A 15,585-nucleotide genomic window follows, 5' to 3' on the forward strand; every position below is an offset into this window, starting at 1 on the left:
GTGGTTTTGTCCCGACTGCCACCGGGACCCGTCTTGGCGTGGTTTTGTCCCGACTGCCACCGGGACCCGTCTTGGCGTGGTTTTGTCCCGACTGCCACCGGGACCCGTCTTGGCGTGGTTTTGTCCCGACTGCCACCGGGACCCGTCTTGGCGTGGTTTTGTCCCGACTGCCACCGGGACCCGTCTTGGCGTGGTTTTCTCCCGACTGCCACCAGGACTTGTTTTCTCTAACAATGGTTAACCACTGGAGTTGCGCTCCTATCTGAGGGTGGTTTAGTGTCGAGAACGGGCCAGCATTGTTAGTAGTGCTGAAATATCTGAACCAGATGGAACCGGTTATTGTAACAAAACTCTACATTTAATGAAAAACTATGTACACTTGAAATCCTAAAAATGATTTTTTTTGTGCCTTTCTCTAAGTTAAAATAGTCTAGTGTAATTATTTTCTATATCCCCCAGAGGAAAAAGCATTACACCATGATCCCACTGTCCGTGCTATCTGGGATCCTTGGGATGTCCCTAACCTTAACCACAGGAACGCATAGAGACCATTGGGATTCCTCTCACACTGTTGTTCTCAGACAATGCTCCACTGCACTAGCAGCGCTACCCCAGCCAGGCTAGCGTGTAACTCCACTGGATTAGCAGCGCCAGGCTAGCATGTAACTCCACTGGACTAGCAGCGCCAGACTAGCATGTAACTCCACTGCACTAGCAGCGCCACCCCAGCCAGGCTAGCGTGTAACTCCACTGCACTAGCAGCGCTACCCCAGCCAGGCTAGCGTGTAACTCCACTGCACTAGCAGCGCTACCCCAGCCAGGCTAGCGTGTAACTCCACTGGATTAGCAGCGCCAGGCTAGCATGTAACTCCACTGGACTAGCAGCGCCAGACTAGCATGTAACTCCACTGCACTAGCAGCGCCACCCCAGCCAGGCTAGCGTGTAACTCCACTGCACTAGCAGCGCTACCCCAGCCAGGCTAGCGTGTAACTCCACTGCACTAGCAGCGCTACCCCAGCCAGGCTAGCGTGTAACTCCACTGGACTAGCAGCGCCAGACTAGCATGTAACTCCACTGCACTAGCAGCGCCACCCCAGCCAGGCTAGCGTGTAACTCCACTGGACTAGCAGCACTACCCCAGCCAGGCTAGCGTGTAACTCCACTGGACTAGCAGCACTACCCCAGCCAGGCTAGCGTGTAACTCCACTGGACTAGCAGCGCCACCCCAGCCAGGCTAGCGCGTAACTCCACTGGACTAGCAGCGCCAGGCTAGCATGTAACTCCACTGCACTAGCAGCGCCACCCCAGCCAGGCTGGCGTGTAACTCCACTGCACTAGCAGCACTACCCCAGCAAGGCTAGCGTGTAACTCCACTGGACTAGCAGCGCTACCCCAGCCAGGCTAGCGTGTAACTCCACTGGACTAACAGCGCCACCCCAGCCAGGCTAGCGTGTAACTCCACTGGACTAGCAGCGTTACCCCAGCCAGGCTAGCGTGTAACTCCACTGCACTAGCAGCGCTACCCCAGCCAGGCTAGCGTGTAACCTCCACTGGACTGGATGCTCTGTAGAGGCAGATTTGCTTGCAGGACATAAGACAATATATCATGGGTATGTAAAACCACTTGTTTATTGTTCGAATTATGTTGGTAACCAGTTTATAATAGCAATAAGGCACCTCGGGTTTGTTGTTTTTGCCAATATACCACGGCTAAGGGCTGTATGCAGGTACTCTGTGTTGCATAAGAACAGCCCTTAGCTATGATGTATTGGTCATATACCACACCTCCTCGGGACTTATTGCGTAAGTATACTTCAATTTTTAAAGAGACAGGGAGAGGAGGAAGCAGCTTCCTGAGTCTTTCCCTCTTTTCTTTCAGCCCTCTTCTCTCTGATTGGTTGGAACCAATCATTTCATTCTGAACCAGTTCAAACTCCCTTGTTCTTTTTTTAAACCTTTTGAAATCTTTAAAAAAATCATTTAGCTCTACATTAAATTGGGGGATTATTTTTTTTTTCTTCCCTAGTCCCCGCCAAAAACGCAACAAACCGCCTATACAAATGACTCCCTCTGTCGATAAATTTTTTTCACAGCATCTGCCTGTCTGCTGAACATCTTTGCCAGTGAGTGTGCGCGCGATCTAAGGCATTGCATCGCAGTGCTTGAGACGTCGCTACAGACCCAGGTTCGATCCTAGGCTGTGTTACAACCGGCCATGAACAGCAGTCCTATAGGGCGGTGCACAACTGGGCCAGCGTCGTCCGGGTTAGGGGGAGGGTTTGGCCAGGTCGGCTTTACTTGGCCCATCGCGCTCTAGCGACTCCTTGTGGCGGGTCGGGTGCCTGCAGGCTGACCCCGGCCGTCAGTTGAACAGTGTTTCCACTGACAGATTGGTACAGCTGGCTTCCGGGTTTAACGAGGGGGTGTTAAGAAGCGCAGCTTGGCGGGTCATGTTTCAGAGGACGCATGACTTAACCTTCACCTCTCCCGAGCACGTTGGGGAGTTGCAGCAATGAGATGATCGTAATCACGAAATTCGGTAAAAATTACACGTAATAATTATGAATAAGAAATACCTTATTTACATAACCCCTTGCACTGAGACTTTAAATTGAGCTCAGGTGCATCCTGTTTCCATTGATCAACCTTGATGTTTCTACAACTTGATTGGAGTCCACCTGTGGTAAATTCAATTGATTGGACATGATTTGAAAAGGCACATACCTGTCTATATAAGGTCCCACGGTTGACAGTGCATGTCAGAGCAAAAATCAAGCTATGAGGTCAAAGAAATTGTCCATAGAGCTCCGAAACGACAGGATTGTGTCGAGGCACAGATCTGGGGAAGGGAACAACATTTCTTTTGCAGCATTGAGGGTCCCCAAGAAAAGAGGCCTCCATCATCCTTAAAAGGAAGAAGATTGGAACCACCAAGGCTCTTCCTAGAGCTGGCCACCCGTTCAAACTGGGGGAGACTGTCCTTGGTCAGGGAGGTGACCAAGAACCCGATGGTCACTCTGACAGTGCTTTAGAGTTCCTCTGTGGAGATGGTTGTCCTTCTGGAAGGTTATCCCATCTCTGCAGCACTCCACCAATCAGGCCTTTATGGTAGAGTGGCCAGACGGAAGCCACTCCTCAGTAAAGGGCAATTGACAGCCTGCTTGGTGTTTGCCAAAAGGCACCTAAAGGACTCTCAGACCATGAGAAACAAGATTCTTTGTTCTGATGAAACCAAGATTGAACTATTTGGCCTGTATGCCAAGCGACACGTCTGAAGGAAAGCTGGCACCATCCCTACAGTGAAGCATGGTGGTGGCAGCATCATGCTGTGGGGATGTTTTTCAGCGGCAGGGACTGGGAGACTAGTCGGGATCGAGGCAAAGATTAACGGAGCAAAGTACAGAGAGATCCTTGATGAAAACCTGCTCCAGAGCACTCAGGACCTCAGATTGGGGCGAAGGTTCATCTTCCAACAGGACAATGACCCTAAGCACACAGCCAAGACAGTGCAGGAGTGGCTTCAGGACAAGTCTCTGAATGTCCTTGAGTGATCCAGCCAGAGCCCAAACTTGAACCCGATCGAACCTCTCTGCAGCGACGCTCCCCATCCAACCTGACAGCGCATGAGAGGATCTGCAGAGAAAAATTGGAGAAACTCTCCAAATACAGATGTGCCATGCTTGTAGCATCATTTCCAAGAAGACTCGAGGCTGTAATCGCTGCCAAAGGTGATTCAAGTACTGAGTAAAGGGTCTGAATACTTACGCTATTGTGATTATATATTGTGTGTAGATTGAGAGGGGGGGGGGACAATTTCAGCCATTTTAGAATAAGGCTGTAACGTAACAAAATGTGTAAAAAGTCAAGGGGTCTGAGAACTTCCTGAATGCACTGTTTGTATATCTGAAATGTCAGATGTTAACAGAATGTATAATATTAAAAACAAAAACCGTGTTTTAGGCTGTAGTGGGGGGGAAAGTGGGGGAGTAACTACTGTAAACAGTACCTAGATTTTAATTTAGTTCAATGACCACCAAGCTACTGCAAAATGTAGTTGAATCACTAGTTGACCCCAACACTGGCTCCAACATACTTACAAAGTGGTAGCGAAGATTAAAACATCTTTTCTGTGTGCCTGACAATATTACTTAAATTCTTTCCAAAAGACTGGATTGTTACGATGCATAATTGTTTCATTTCCCTTGCCTCCCCACAATGTTCTCTTCTGTAATTTACTAAAGCATTTCAGCACACCACAGTCAGAACCTCGGCAGAGAAACAAGAGGAGTGGCATCTTGTTCCCCACAACGATGATAAATTGGATTCCAAACTCCAGTGGCCACTGTAATCCAATCCCTAACCACCGCAGTCAGTTTTTCTGTGCTTTGTTCACTGAGTAACTCATTGCCTATATGTCACTTGAGTCACCAGTCTAAAGCCTTGTAGTTTCTCTGAGATGTGGCTGAGTTTAATAAATGCAGTTTTTCATTTGAGAAAAGTTTTACAGCCACAGAAGGACCATGGATGCTTGTTAGTGTAACATCTTGCCTGTGAAGTGGCTCTGCAGCAGGGCTCTCGAACCCTGTTCCAGGGGAGCTACCGTACCATCCAGGGTCCGGTTTCCAAAAGGCATTTTAAGGCTAAGTTCGTCGTAAGAACCTTCACAGGAGCATCGTTACATCTATGAGCTGTTTCCCCAAAAACCATTGTTACCAAATTTGCACTTAAACGCTTATTTACTAATTGCCTCATAACATTCAAACAGCTAAGTGCTTCGTTAGATTTGTTTTTTTTACCTACTGCATGACTTTATACACAGAAGAACAAAGATCTCCGCTAAACAGAATTCATGTCTGTCTCTGTGACCACCGATAATTTCACAGTGAAGTTGACTACAAATACAAAGTTGCCAATGTCTTTGCAATTGTTAAACAAGTTATTCAAGATAAATAGCCTACAGTATAGGCCTATATAATTAAATATTTAAATACATTTCTTGTTCATTCAATTGAGTTCTGTTTTGCTGTCTGTAATTATTATAATTATAAATGTCAAGGTAAGATTTAAACGGTAAGATCCGATCCGAGAGCAGTGCTGCCTTTTTTATTTAGATCCCGGCAGTATCGACACGGCTCCCAACGCACCGGGCGAACGTTCCCCCAACGCACCGGGCGAACGTTCCCCCAACGCACCGGGCGAACGTTCCCCCAACGCACCGGGCGAACGTTCCCCCAACGCACCGGGCGAACGTTCCCCCAACGCACCGGGCGAACGTTCCCCCAACGCACCGGGCGAACGTTCCCCCAACGCACCGGGCGAACGTTCCCCCAACGCACCGGGCGAACGTTCCCCCAACGCACCGGGCGAACGTTCCCCCAAGTTGATGTGTCAACGCAAAACCAAAGACTTTCAACATACACACGTTAACACAAAAATGATAAGGGAGATTAAAAGATAATGCCCACATGTTGTATCCGGAACTGACTCACATCATAAAGATGATCCAAAATAGCAAGAACGTTCCCTGTGGTGTTTAGCACACGCACGGGGAACGTTCCCCCAACGCACCGGGGCTGTAGACGTTTCTGCGTGGTGTTTCAGGAAAGCCATTGTAAGGAAAGATCGCTAAAACACTCATAAAGCCTATAAATTCCATCGCTATCGGGAAACCGAGAGCTGTAGATGTTCGCTCCATCTCTAATATAGCACACCTGATTTCTAATAATGAACTGTTTGATAAACGTTAGACGCAACTCTTGAGTACGTTGGTCGTCCTGGTCCGAGAGAGTAGACCTCTCCAAAAGCAGCTTATTTACTGCATTAATTTCTGGATATTGATGGATGTTTTGTCCCAGGCATACGCACCCAAACAGTATCTGTCAGGTCAATCTGTGTTTGTGAAATATCACAACGTTCACCGACCATAATTCCCCTCCACTTCCTCAGTCAACCTTTTTGAAGATGAGCTGGAAAGGAGATCTTCATTAAACGTCCGTGGCCAATGCCTAGATTAACGATTGTCGTCAACCTTTTTTAAATAAAAAAAAAATCCTCCGGGCGAACGTTCCCCCACCCCCCCCCCCATCGCAGAATAAACCGAGAGAGAACCAGGCTGTTTGTAAATATCACTGACGTTCCCCCAACGCACCGGGCGTTAAAGGGGGAATATATATATCTATATATTATATATATCTTTATATCTATATATTATATATATTATATCTTTATATATATTATATCTTTATATATTATATATCTATCTTTATATCTATATCTCTATATTATATATATTATCTCTATATTATATATATTATCTCTATATTATATATATTATATCTATATCTTTATATATTATATCTATTATCTTTATATCTATATCTTTATATATTATATCTATTATATCTTTATATATTATATATATGTATATATCTATCTTTATATCTATATCTTTATATATTATATATATTATATCTATATCTTTATATATTATATATATTATATCTATATCTTTATATATTATATATATTATATCTATATCTTTATATATATCTATCTATATATATGATACATTTCTTTACTAAACATGGCTATATATTATATCTATATCTCTATTTTAAAAATCTGTTTGTCCCCTTTATATATTATATATATTATATCTATATCTTTATACAGACATATATCCATGACACTCCCCGCCAGTTTCAAAAGGCAAACCACTACTAGACCAGATTTTGAACACCAGAACTCCAACCTGTACGCCATATCAGGTGAGCTACCGTCTATGTTTCTTCCCAATTGCTATATATTATATATATTATATCTATAAAAATCTTCTGGAATATGCTATATATTATATATATTATATATATTCAATGTTTTTTGTTGTTGTTTTTCTTTATATCCCTTCAGCCATTGCATAATATTCATTTTGAATTTAGTGTTATCCCTCAGTTTACTCTGAAGTCACCTGTGGTAGCTACTATATCCCTTAAAGGAGTGTACCTCAGTTTACTCTGAAGTCACCTGTCTATAGCTACCCCTTAAAGGAGTGTTATCCCTCATTTTATCTTTATATTATATATGTATATATCTATCTTTATATCTATATGTATATATCTATCTTTATATCTATATCTTTATATATTATATATATTATATCTATATCTTTATATATTACATATATTATATATATTATATCTATATCTTTATATATATTATATCTATCTCTGAAGTCACCTGTTATCCCTCATTTTACTCTGAAGTCACCTGTGGTAGCTACCCCTTAAAGGAGTGTTATCCCTCAGTTTACTCTGAAGTCATAAAGGTGTACCTCAGTTTACTCTGAAGTCACCTGTGGTAGCTACCCCTTAAAGGAGTGTTATCCCTCATTTTACTCTGAAGTCACCTGTGGTAGCTACCCCCTTAAAGGAGTGTTATCCCTCATTTTAGTCTGAAGTCACCTGTATAGCTATCCTTTAAAGGAGTGTTATCCCTCATTTTAGTCTGAAGTCACCTGTGGTAGCTACCCCTTAAAGGAGTGTTATCCCTCAGTTTACTCTGAAGTCACCTGTGGTAGCTACCCCTTAAGGAGTGTTATCCCTCAGTTTACTCTGAAGTCACCTGTGGTAGCTACCCCTTAAAGGAGTGTTATCCCTCAGTTTACTCTGAAGTCACCTGTGGTAGCTACCCCTTAAAGGAGTGTTATCCCTCAGTTTACTCTGAAGTCACCTGTGGTAGCTACCCCTTAAAGGAGTGTTATCCCTCAGTTTACTCTGAAGTCACCTGTGGTAGCTACCCCTTAAAGGAGTGTACCTCAGTTTACTCTGAAGTCACCTGTGGTAGCTACCCCTTAAAGGAGTGTGTACCTCAGTTTACTCTGAAGTCACCTGTGGTAGCTACCCCTTAAAGGAGTGTGTACCTCAGTTTACTCTGAAGTCACCTGTGGTAGCTACCCCTTAAAGGAGTGTGTATCTCAGTTTACTCTGAAGTCACCTGTGGTAGCTACCCCTTAAAGGAGTGTGTACCTCAGTTTACTCTGAAGGCACCTGTGGTAGCTACCCCTTAAGGAGTGTACCTCAGTTTACTCTGAAGTCACCTGTGGTAGCTACCCCTTAAGGAGTGTACCTCAGTTTACTCTGAAGTCACCTGTGGTAGCTACCCCTTAAGGAGTGTACCTCAGTTTACTCTGAAGGCACCTGTGGTAGCTACCCCTTAGGGAGTGTTATCCCTCAGTTTACTCTGAAGTCACCTGTGGTAGCTACCCCTTAAAGGAGTGTACCTCAGTTTACTCTGAAGGCACCTGTGGTAGCTACCCCTTAAGGAGTGTACCTCAGTTTACTCTGAAGTCACCTGTGGTAGCTACCCTTAAGGAGTGTACCTCAGTTTACTCTGGTCAGTGTACCTCAGTTTACTCTGAAGTCACCTGTGGTAGCTACCCCTTAAAGGAGTCTAGGGCTTTGGATGTCGTAAGATGGACATGTTACGGATTCAAAGAGAGACATCGTGTGATGAGCCAGAGAGATGGACCCCTCCAGTACTGGGCGACTCAATTTTTCCATACTCTCTCATACTCTATTCTACATCTAATTTTCACTTAATGAGCTATGCATTACCACTCCCGGTACAATCTAATAGGGGTTTCTTTGTACTCCTTATCATTGGCACATCGAAATAAACAAAACGCTTTGAGTAGATGCAACACTGACACATGAAATCTCCCCTGGAGTTGCGTGTAGGAAACCCCTTTAGGTAAAGCAGGACATTTTTGAGTTTTACCCAAAAGTTTTCCTTCTGTTCTCTAAACTCCGGACCCCCCCCCCAGTAACCAATTAAGACGAGTCATAACCATCAGTCAGGTGCCGACGCCCCTTTCGGATAGCCGCTGAAACAAATATCAGATATCAGCCATTTTAAGGAGTTGCACCTGCCATTTAAAAAAAAATATATATTTTATAATTTGCCCCTAATAATTGTAGCTCCGAGAACTCGGCGTCGCTTTCCAATTAGAACCCACGCTGGCTCCTTGATGGAGGTCGCAGTACTGACACCCCTGCAGCATTAGAGGCTGAAACTGACAGGTGAGTCCCCGAATGAATTAAACATGAGGTGGGTGGTGGTGGCGGGGGGGGGGTTACAATGAGAAGCGGAAAAGCCTCAGACAGAAGTTGTCTTTTGAGGGTTGAGGAAGGGGGAAGGGTATTCGAGGCTTGTAAATGCTCAGTGTAATTTACATATTCATCTCTTTGCCGTTCGTTCAGCCTTATCGAGAGCTCACCCCACTCCTGGTGACGTCGCGAAAGCTAAAATGACAGACGAGGGTGCGCTTCATTTTCCCCAGGATTTATGACTTGTGTAATTTAGGATATTTTATTAATACGCTTAGACGATTGATCCCCCACCCCCTCGTCACTCTGTGTGGAATACGCTTAATAGTTCCAGATGACGCCTGGCTCACTGATTATGGAAAGGACTTTTCTTGTTCTACTTTTCATTTCCTCCCATTATTTTATTTTTTGCTCTTTAAAATGTTTTTTTTTGAGTTTCATCCTTTCGACACACAAGTTTTAGTTCACTATTTACACAGTGAAAAGGATCGCCTTTTGACAGTTGAGTTTTTCAGTCAAATCCATCCGGATCATATTTGGGATCACTTAGAATGGAGGAATAAAAACAAATGACATAGAAGAAGTATACATGTGAGGCACCGTGGTCTCTGAGCTTATTATCCAAACACATCCCCAAACTCCTCGTCTCAAATCCTCCTCTTGGTTTTACACTTTATTAGTCAAAGAGCACAAATAGTCAACAAAGCTACATGACACAACCCAGATGTGCCACAACAGGTCTCCATCACCTTCAGTTCAGTATGCCCCATTGGCCCTCACTACATCTCCCATAACCCCTGTTTTGGGTTGCAAAATTCTACTTACTTTCCCAAAATTCTGGTTTACCAGAAGTCCTGGTTTGGGTTGGAGAATTTCTATATTCCTTCCTTATTCTCATTTCAGTTTTCTTCCAACCCGAATTTCTGGAAAACCGTGGAAAAGTTACTGGAATTTTGAAGCCCTACCCCTGTTGCAACACATGGCCTGAGGAGACGGCGACATACTGTCCATCCATCCCATCCCATCCCAAGGAGGAGTGTGGCCGTGCTATACATCCCCAGCTAATTACAGCCAGATGAAATTATACCCTCCACATCCAAGCCATTTAAAGACCATTTATAAAGATTCATCATCCCAATGTCCCTTAAAAGATCTTCTGTGGGTTATTTAAGTAAGTTATTAATGAGCTTCTAATGCTCTGCTTGAAGGAAGCAGCCTTCCTTCCTTGTCTCCTCTCCTTAGTTGATCTGAAAGGGGTGGGTTCTATGCCCTACAGAGTTTAAGGTTTGTTAGGAAGGATGAGGCACGAGACAAGGAGGTTGAAGGACAAATCTGTTTCTGTTTGGATGAGATTTATTTACATTTTGTATTATATTGGAGGAGTATCATCATAGGAATTGACCTGTGCCAGCTTGTCACGTGTCAACAGGTTTAAAAAGGATTGTTGAATGCATTTAGGCTCTTTCATTGGAGGATTCTCTCTCTGTCTTCACCCCATCCTCACCCTGGCCTGTACCCTATGTCATCCTAACCCCTGGCCTGTACCCCATGTCATCCTGAACCTCTAACCCCTGGCCTGTACCCCATGTCATCCTGAACCTCTAACCCCTGGCCTGTACCCCATTTCATCCTGAACCTCTAACCTCTGGCCTGTACCCCATGTCATCCTGAACCTCTAACCCCTGGCCTGTACCCCATGTCATAACCCCCTGAACCTCTAACCCCTGGCCTGTACCCCATGTCATCCTGAACCTCTAACCCCCCTGGCCTGAACCTCTAACCCTGGCCCCCATGTCATCCTGAACCTCTAAACCCATGTCATCCTGAACCTCCCCTGGCCTGTACCCCATGTCATCCTGAACCTCTAACCCCTGGCCTGTACCCCATGTCATCCTGAACCTCTAACCCCCCTGGCCTGTACCCCTGGCCTGTATGTCATCCTGAACCTCTAACCCCTGGCCTGTACCCTATGTCATCCTGAACCTCTAACCCCTGGCCTGTACCCCATGTCATCCTGAACCTCTAACCCCTGGCCTGTACCCCATGTCATCCTGAACCTCTAACCCCTGGCCTGTACCCCATGTCATCCTGTAACTGGCCTGTACCCCATGTCATCCTGAACCTCTAACCCCTGGCCTGTACCCCATGTCATCCTGAACCTCTAACCCCTGGCCTGTACCCCATGTCATCCTGAACCTCTAACCCCTGGCCTGTACCCCATGTCATCTGTACACTATTTTAAATCAGATTTCAATTTCAGAAGTGTGATACATGCAATCGTTGATGGCCAGAAGGCCTGTCATTTTAAATGTGGTAAAGACTACATTACCGCAGAGGGAAGGTTGTAATTAACACTTTAGTCTGACGTCTTCAGTTTAAACACACACCCTGTTTCGTACTCATTCGGCTGAACCAAAAGCCATACACTGGGGTCAAACTGAAACTTTGGTCAAAGAAAACTATGCAGGCCTGAGTCTTCTGTTGCTGTTGAACGATCATCACGGTTCCACATTATAGCTAAGCCTTCACGCCTCAAGACCAGGAATTTGTCCTCGGAGCTAAAGAGCGATTTAAATAGTTTTTTTAATCTAGTTTATATATTTGGTTTCTTTGCAGATGTATTGGAACTTGAGGGAGGTTGATCACAAAGAAGGCAACAGTCCCAGTGGCCTCGACAGAACCTTCCGACAGAGGGTTTTAGGTGTTAATACATCATTTTTAGGGGTCGGTTATATTTGTCCTGTTACAAGTTTATAATGGAAATGTATTTTCTGCATATCCCAACTCCTCCTGATACACCCTCAGGGAGTGAAGTAACATCCAGGGTCACCATTATACAGCGTCCCTGGAGCCATTGAGGCTAAGTGCCTTGCTCAAGGGCACAGCGACAGATTTTTTTTACCTCGTCAGCTCCGGGTTTTCAAACCAGAAACCTTTCGGTGACTGGCTCAACGCCCTAACCTCGAGGCCAGACATTTGTATCTTGTGGCTGGCCGTAATGAGTCTTCTTTGTCTCTTTCAGCAATGGATGGAGTGCCTTTCATGATCTCTGAGAAGTTTGCCTGCGCTTCCGATGATGTGAGTCTTATCTTTTCGGGTTGGTTCAGAAAACAAAATGTAATCTTGACTGTTGAGCATCATAGTTGTGAAGAGAGAACTAAATGCAACGGACAATATTCTTGTCTCTGATGTAGATATCAGCTTGATAAGATTGTTGCTCGAGTGTGTGTGAAACTGGTTGATGAAGAGTAGGCACAGACTGAGAGAAGAAGTCTGTGTTCCATGCATTCAACATGCTCGCTCAGCCTGTCAACTTCCTGTCCTGTCGGCCATCTGTATTGCAGCTGCAGCAGGTGGATCTGATGGGCATCACCATCAAGTCTCTGACGGAGATTGAGAAAGAGGTGAGTACACAGTCTCACCCCGGGCTAACTCGTACTAGCCTGGTTCCAGATCTGTTTGTGCCAACTCCTGTGGTCGTTGTCATGCCGAACACCATAGGAGTTGGCAAGACTCCACAAAACCGAGCCTGGGGACCAGGCTAAACTCACATCGCCATGTTCACTGACACATGACATCATCCACTGCCTTCAAAACGGGTTCTAGCATTTTGATAGAGGCAGGGTGATCACACTTCTTGTTGATTATGTTAAAAGGGGGTTTTACACGGAGTTTAGAGGGGCTTTTCAGGCAGAGGTGAGCCCTCTCTGAATTAAACCACACCCAAGCCTCTCTGTCAGAGCACTGAGCACGGGTGCACGAGTGTGTTTGTCACTCTTTAAAAAAATAAAAAATAAACGAGCAGACGTTGCCCCTACCTGGTGTACGAGGGCTCAAAGTAAGTCGTAGTGTCTAATCCACATGATCAGTGGAATGGAAGGAGCCCAGAGAAAATGAGTTCAATAAGTATGGAGAGGAGGTGCATAGCTTATTTTTTAGTGCTTTGTGAAGGCAGCATTTTCATCAATGTTGTGTCGCTGTATTTCTCCAACTGTCCACTAGAGGCCTGTAATTTGACCTATTTCGCCTCCTCTACTCAAACTGTGCTGTTTGCCCTGTGGAAGGGTTGCATACAGTAACTAAGGGAAGACATGTTGAGTAAATGAAAAGGCATGATCCAGTAATGAGAATGGATCCTGTAATCATATACAGCTGCCAATAATATATATATAATTTGGGGGGCTGGTGCTACATGCTTTTCTCCCCTCATTGCTTCGGATGGTGTCGGTTCCAGCCATTAGGCTCCCATTTCCCCAATGACTAGAGGAACTGGCGAACATAAGTAATTGGTGTCTCTTTTAAGTGTTGATTAGCCCACAATTTGAGTTGACGTCTTCATCAAGTGGGGGGGGGGGCTGCGGCTGCAACGAGGGATGAGGGAGAGGATGGACTATGGATGAGGGAGAGGATGGACTATGGATGAGGGAGAGGATGGACTATGGATGAGGGAGAGGATGGACTATGGATGAGGGAGAGGATGGACTATGGATGAGGGAGAGGATGGACTATGGATGAGGGAGAGGATGGACTATGGATGAGGGAGAGGATGGACAAGGGATGAGGGAGAGGATGGACAAGGGATGAGGGAGAGAGGGATGAGGATGGATGAGGGAGATGATGGACAAGGGATGAGGGAGAGATGGAAAGGGGAACAGACATAAAAACAAATGTCTTAACCTGGAATGTCGGCGAATGAACATGGCAGAGAAACAATATTGTCTCAACCACATACCCATCAAGGGACCAGGCGAGGGTCTCAGATGGATGAGGGAGATGATGGACCGGACCAGGAGAGATGAGAAAGGGGAACAGACATAAAAACAAATGTCTTAACCTGGAATGTAGACCGGAATGAACAGGCAGAGAAACAATATTGTCTCAACCAGACATAGATCGGACCAGGCGAGTCTCAGTTGAGACGATAGACCGGACCAGGCGAGTCTCAGTTGAGACGATAGACCGGACCAGGCGAGTCTCAGTTGAGACGATAGACCGGACCAGGCGAGTCTCAGTTGAGACGATAGACCGGACCAGGCGAGTCTCAGTTGAGACGATAGACCGGACCAGGCGAGTCTCAGTTGAGACGATAGACCGGACCAGGCGAGTCTCAGTTGAGACGATGGTTAGTTTCAGTAAGGTAATAAATAAAGGGTCAGGGTTAAGACTTAAGGTTGGTGAACCTTAGTCCTGTGGTATGGAGATGATCTGTCAACTAGTAGTCACACAGCATCACCTAGTGCCCTGCTTTCTTACCACACAGAAAATCAACTGAAATTATTTCATTTTAAACTTGGAATGTAATCTCTTAGTTGAATTGTTTAGTTCAGTTTGTTGTAATAGATCTTTTGGGGGGGGGGTCGTTCAGGTATTGCAACACACTGTTGGCAGTCCTCTCTTAACCCAAAACACTATTGAGCTCTCTCAATTCAACATTTTAATAAGCATTTGTTTGGATTTAAATGAGTTCGATTTGATTCCAGACCTCAAGCATCTATCAGTGGGGAACGACATTGTATTTTTGTGGTGGATAGAATTTGTGCTGGTTTTCGCCACAAGGGGGAACACTTTGACCAAAGATCCAGTCAGAGACGGTTAACTGCGTGAGACTAATGGGTGGCCCTAACAGTTTTCAACGGTGTGTTAAACAAACACACTAAATATGCTTCATAAATGTATTTAATGTTGTCCTGTGAATAGTTGATGACATGTTTTCTTTCTTTCCATCTCTCCATCTACCTTTTCTCTCAGTACGAGTATAGTTTCCGCACAGAGCACAGCGCAGCAGCGAGGCTTCCCCCCAGTCCCACACGGATCTCCCTGGGCTCTGAGGCCTGAGCCCCCCCCCCCAATCCCACACAGTTCTGAGCCCCCCCCCCAATCCCACACAGATCTGAGCCTCCCCTCTTCCCCTCCAGAGAGACCTGAGCCTCTCCCTCTTCCCCTCCAGAGAGACCTGAGCCTCTCCCTCTTCCCCTCCAGAGAGACCTGAGCCTCTCCCTCCTTCTCCTTCTTCCCCTCCAGAGATCTGAGCCTCTCCCTCCTTCTCCTTCTTCCCCTCCAGAGATCTGAGCCTCTCCCTCCTCCCCTACAGAGATCTGAGCCTCTCCCTCCTCCCCTACAGAGATCTGAGCCTCTCCCTCCTCCCCTACAGAGATCTGAGCCTCTCCCTCCTCCCCTACAGAGATCTGAGCCTCTCCCTCCTCCCCTACAGAGATCTGAGCCTCTCCCTCCTCCCCTACAGAGATCTGAGCCTCTCCCTCCTCCCCTACAGAGATCTGAGCCTCTCCCTCCTCCCCTACAGAGATCTGAGCCTCTCCCTCCTCCCCTACAGAGATCTGAGCCTCTCCCTCCTCCCCTACAGAGAGGTCTGAGCCTCTCCCTCCTTCCCTACAGAGAGGTCTGAGCCTCTCCCTCCTTCCCTACAGACGTCTGAGTCTCCCCCTCCTTCCCTACAGAGGTCTGAGCCTCCCCCAGTCCTCC

The 15,585-nt window shown here is 45.8% G+C and overlaps 1 protein-coding gene across 3 annotated transcripts in view; it reads left to right on the plus strand.

Annotated features, from left to right (window-relative positions):
- Positions 1–15,055, plus strand: part of mvb12ba (multivesicular body subunit 12Ba) — a 42,595-nt gene extending 27,540 nt beyond the window's left edge. For all 3 annotated transcript variants that reach the window (XM_046290619.1, XM_046290618.1, XM_046290620.1), the window contains 4 exons: positions 6,674–6,768; positions 12,128–12,183; positions 12,450–12,509; positions 14,854–15,055. In XM_046290619.1, coding sequence (XP_046146575.1) covers positions 6,674–6,768; positions 12,128–12,183; positions 12,450–12,509; positions 14,854–14,940 — 298 coding nt within the window. In that variant the 3' untranslated portion in view covers positions 14,941–15,055. The remainder of the gene's footprint in view (positions 1–6,673; positions 6,769–12,127; positions 12,184–12,449; positions 12,510–14,853) is intronic.
- Positions 15,056–15,585: the final 530 nt, after the last annotated feature.

Source organism: Oncorhynchus gorbuscha, linkage group LG11 (assembly GCF_021184085.1).
Source record: "Oncorhynchus gorbuscha isolate QuinsamMale2020 ecotype Even-year linkage group LG11, OgorEven_v1.0, whole genome shotgun sequence".
Lineage (NCBI taxonomy): Eukaryota > Metazoa > Chordata > Actinopteri > Salmoniformes > Salmonidae > Oncorhynchus > Oncorhynchus gorbuscha.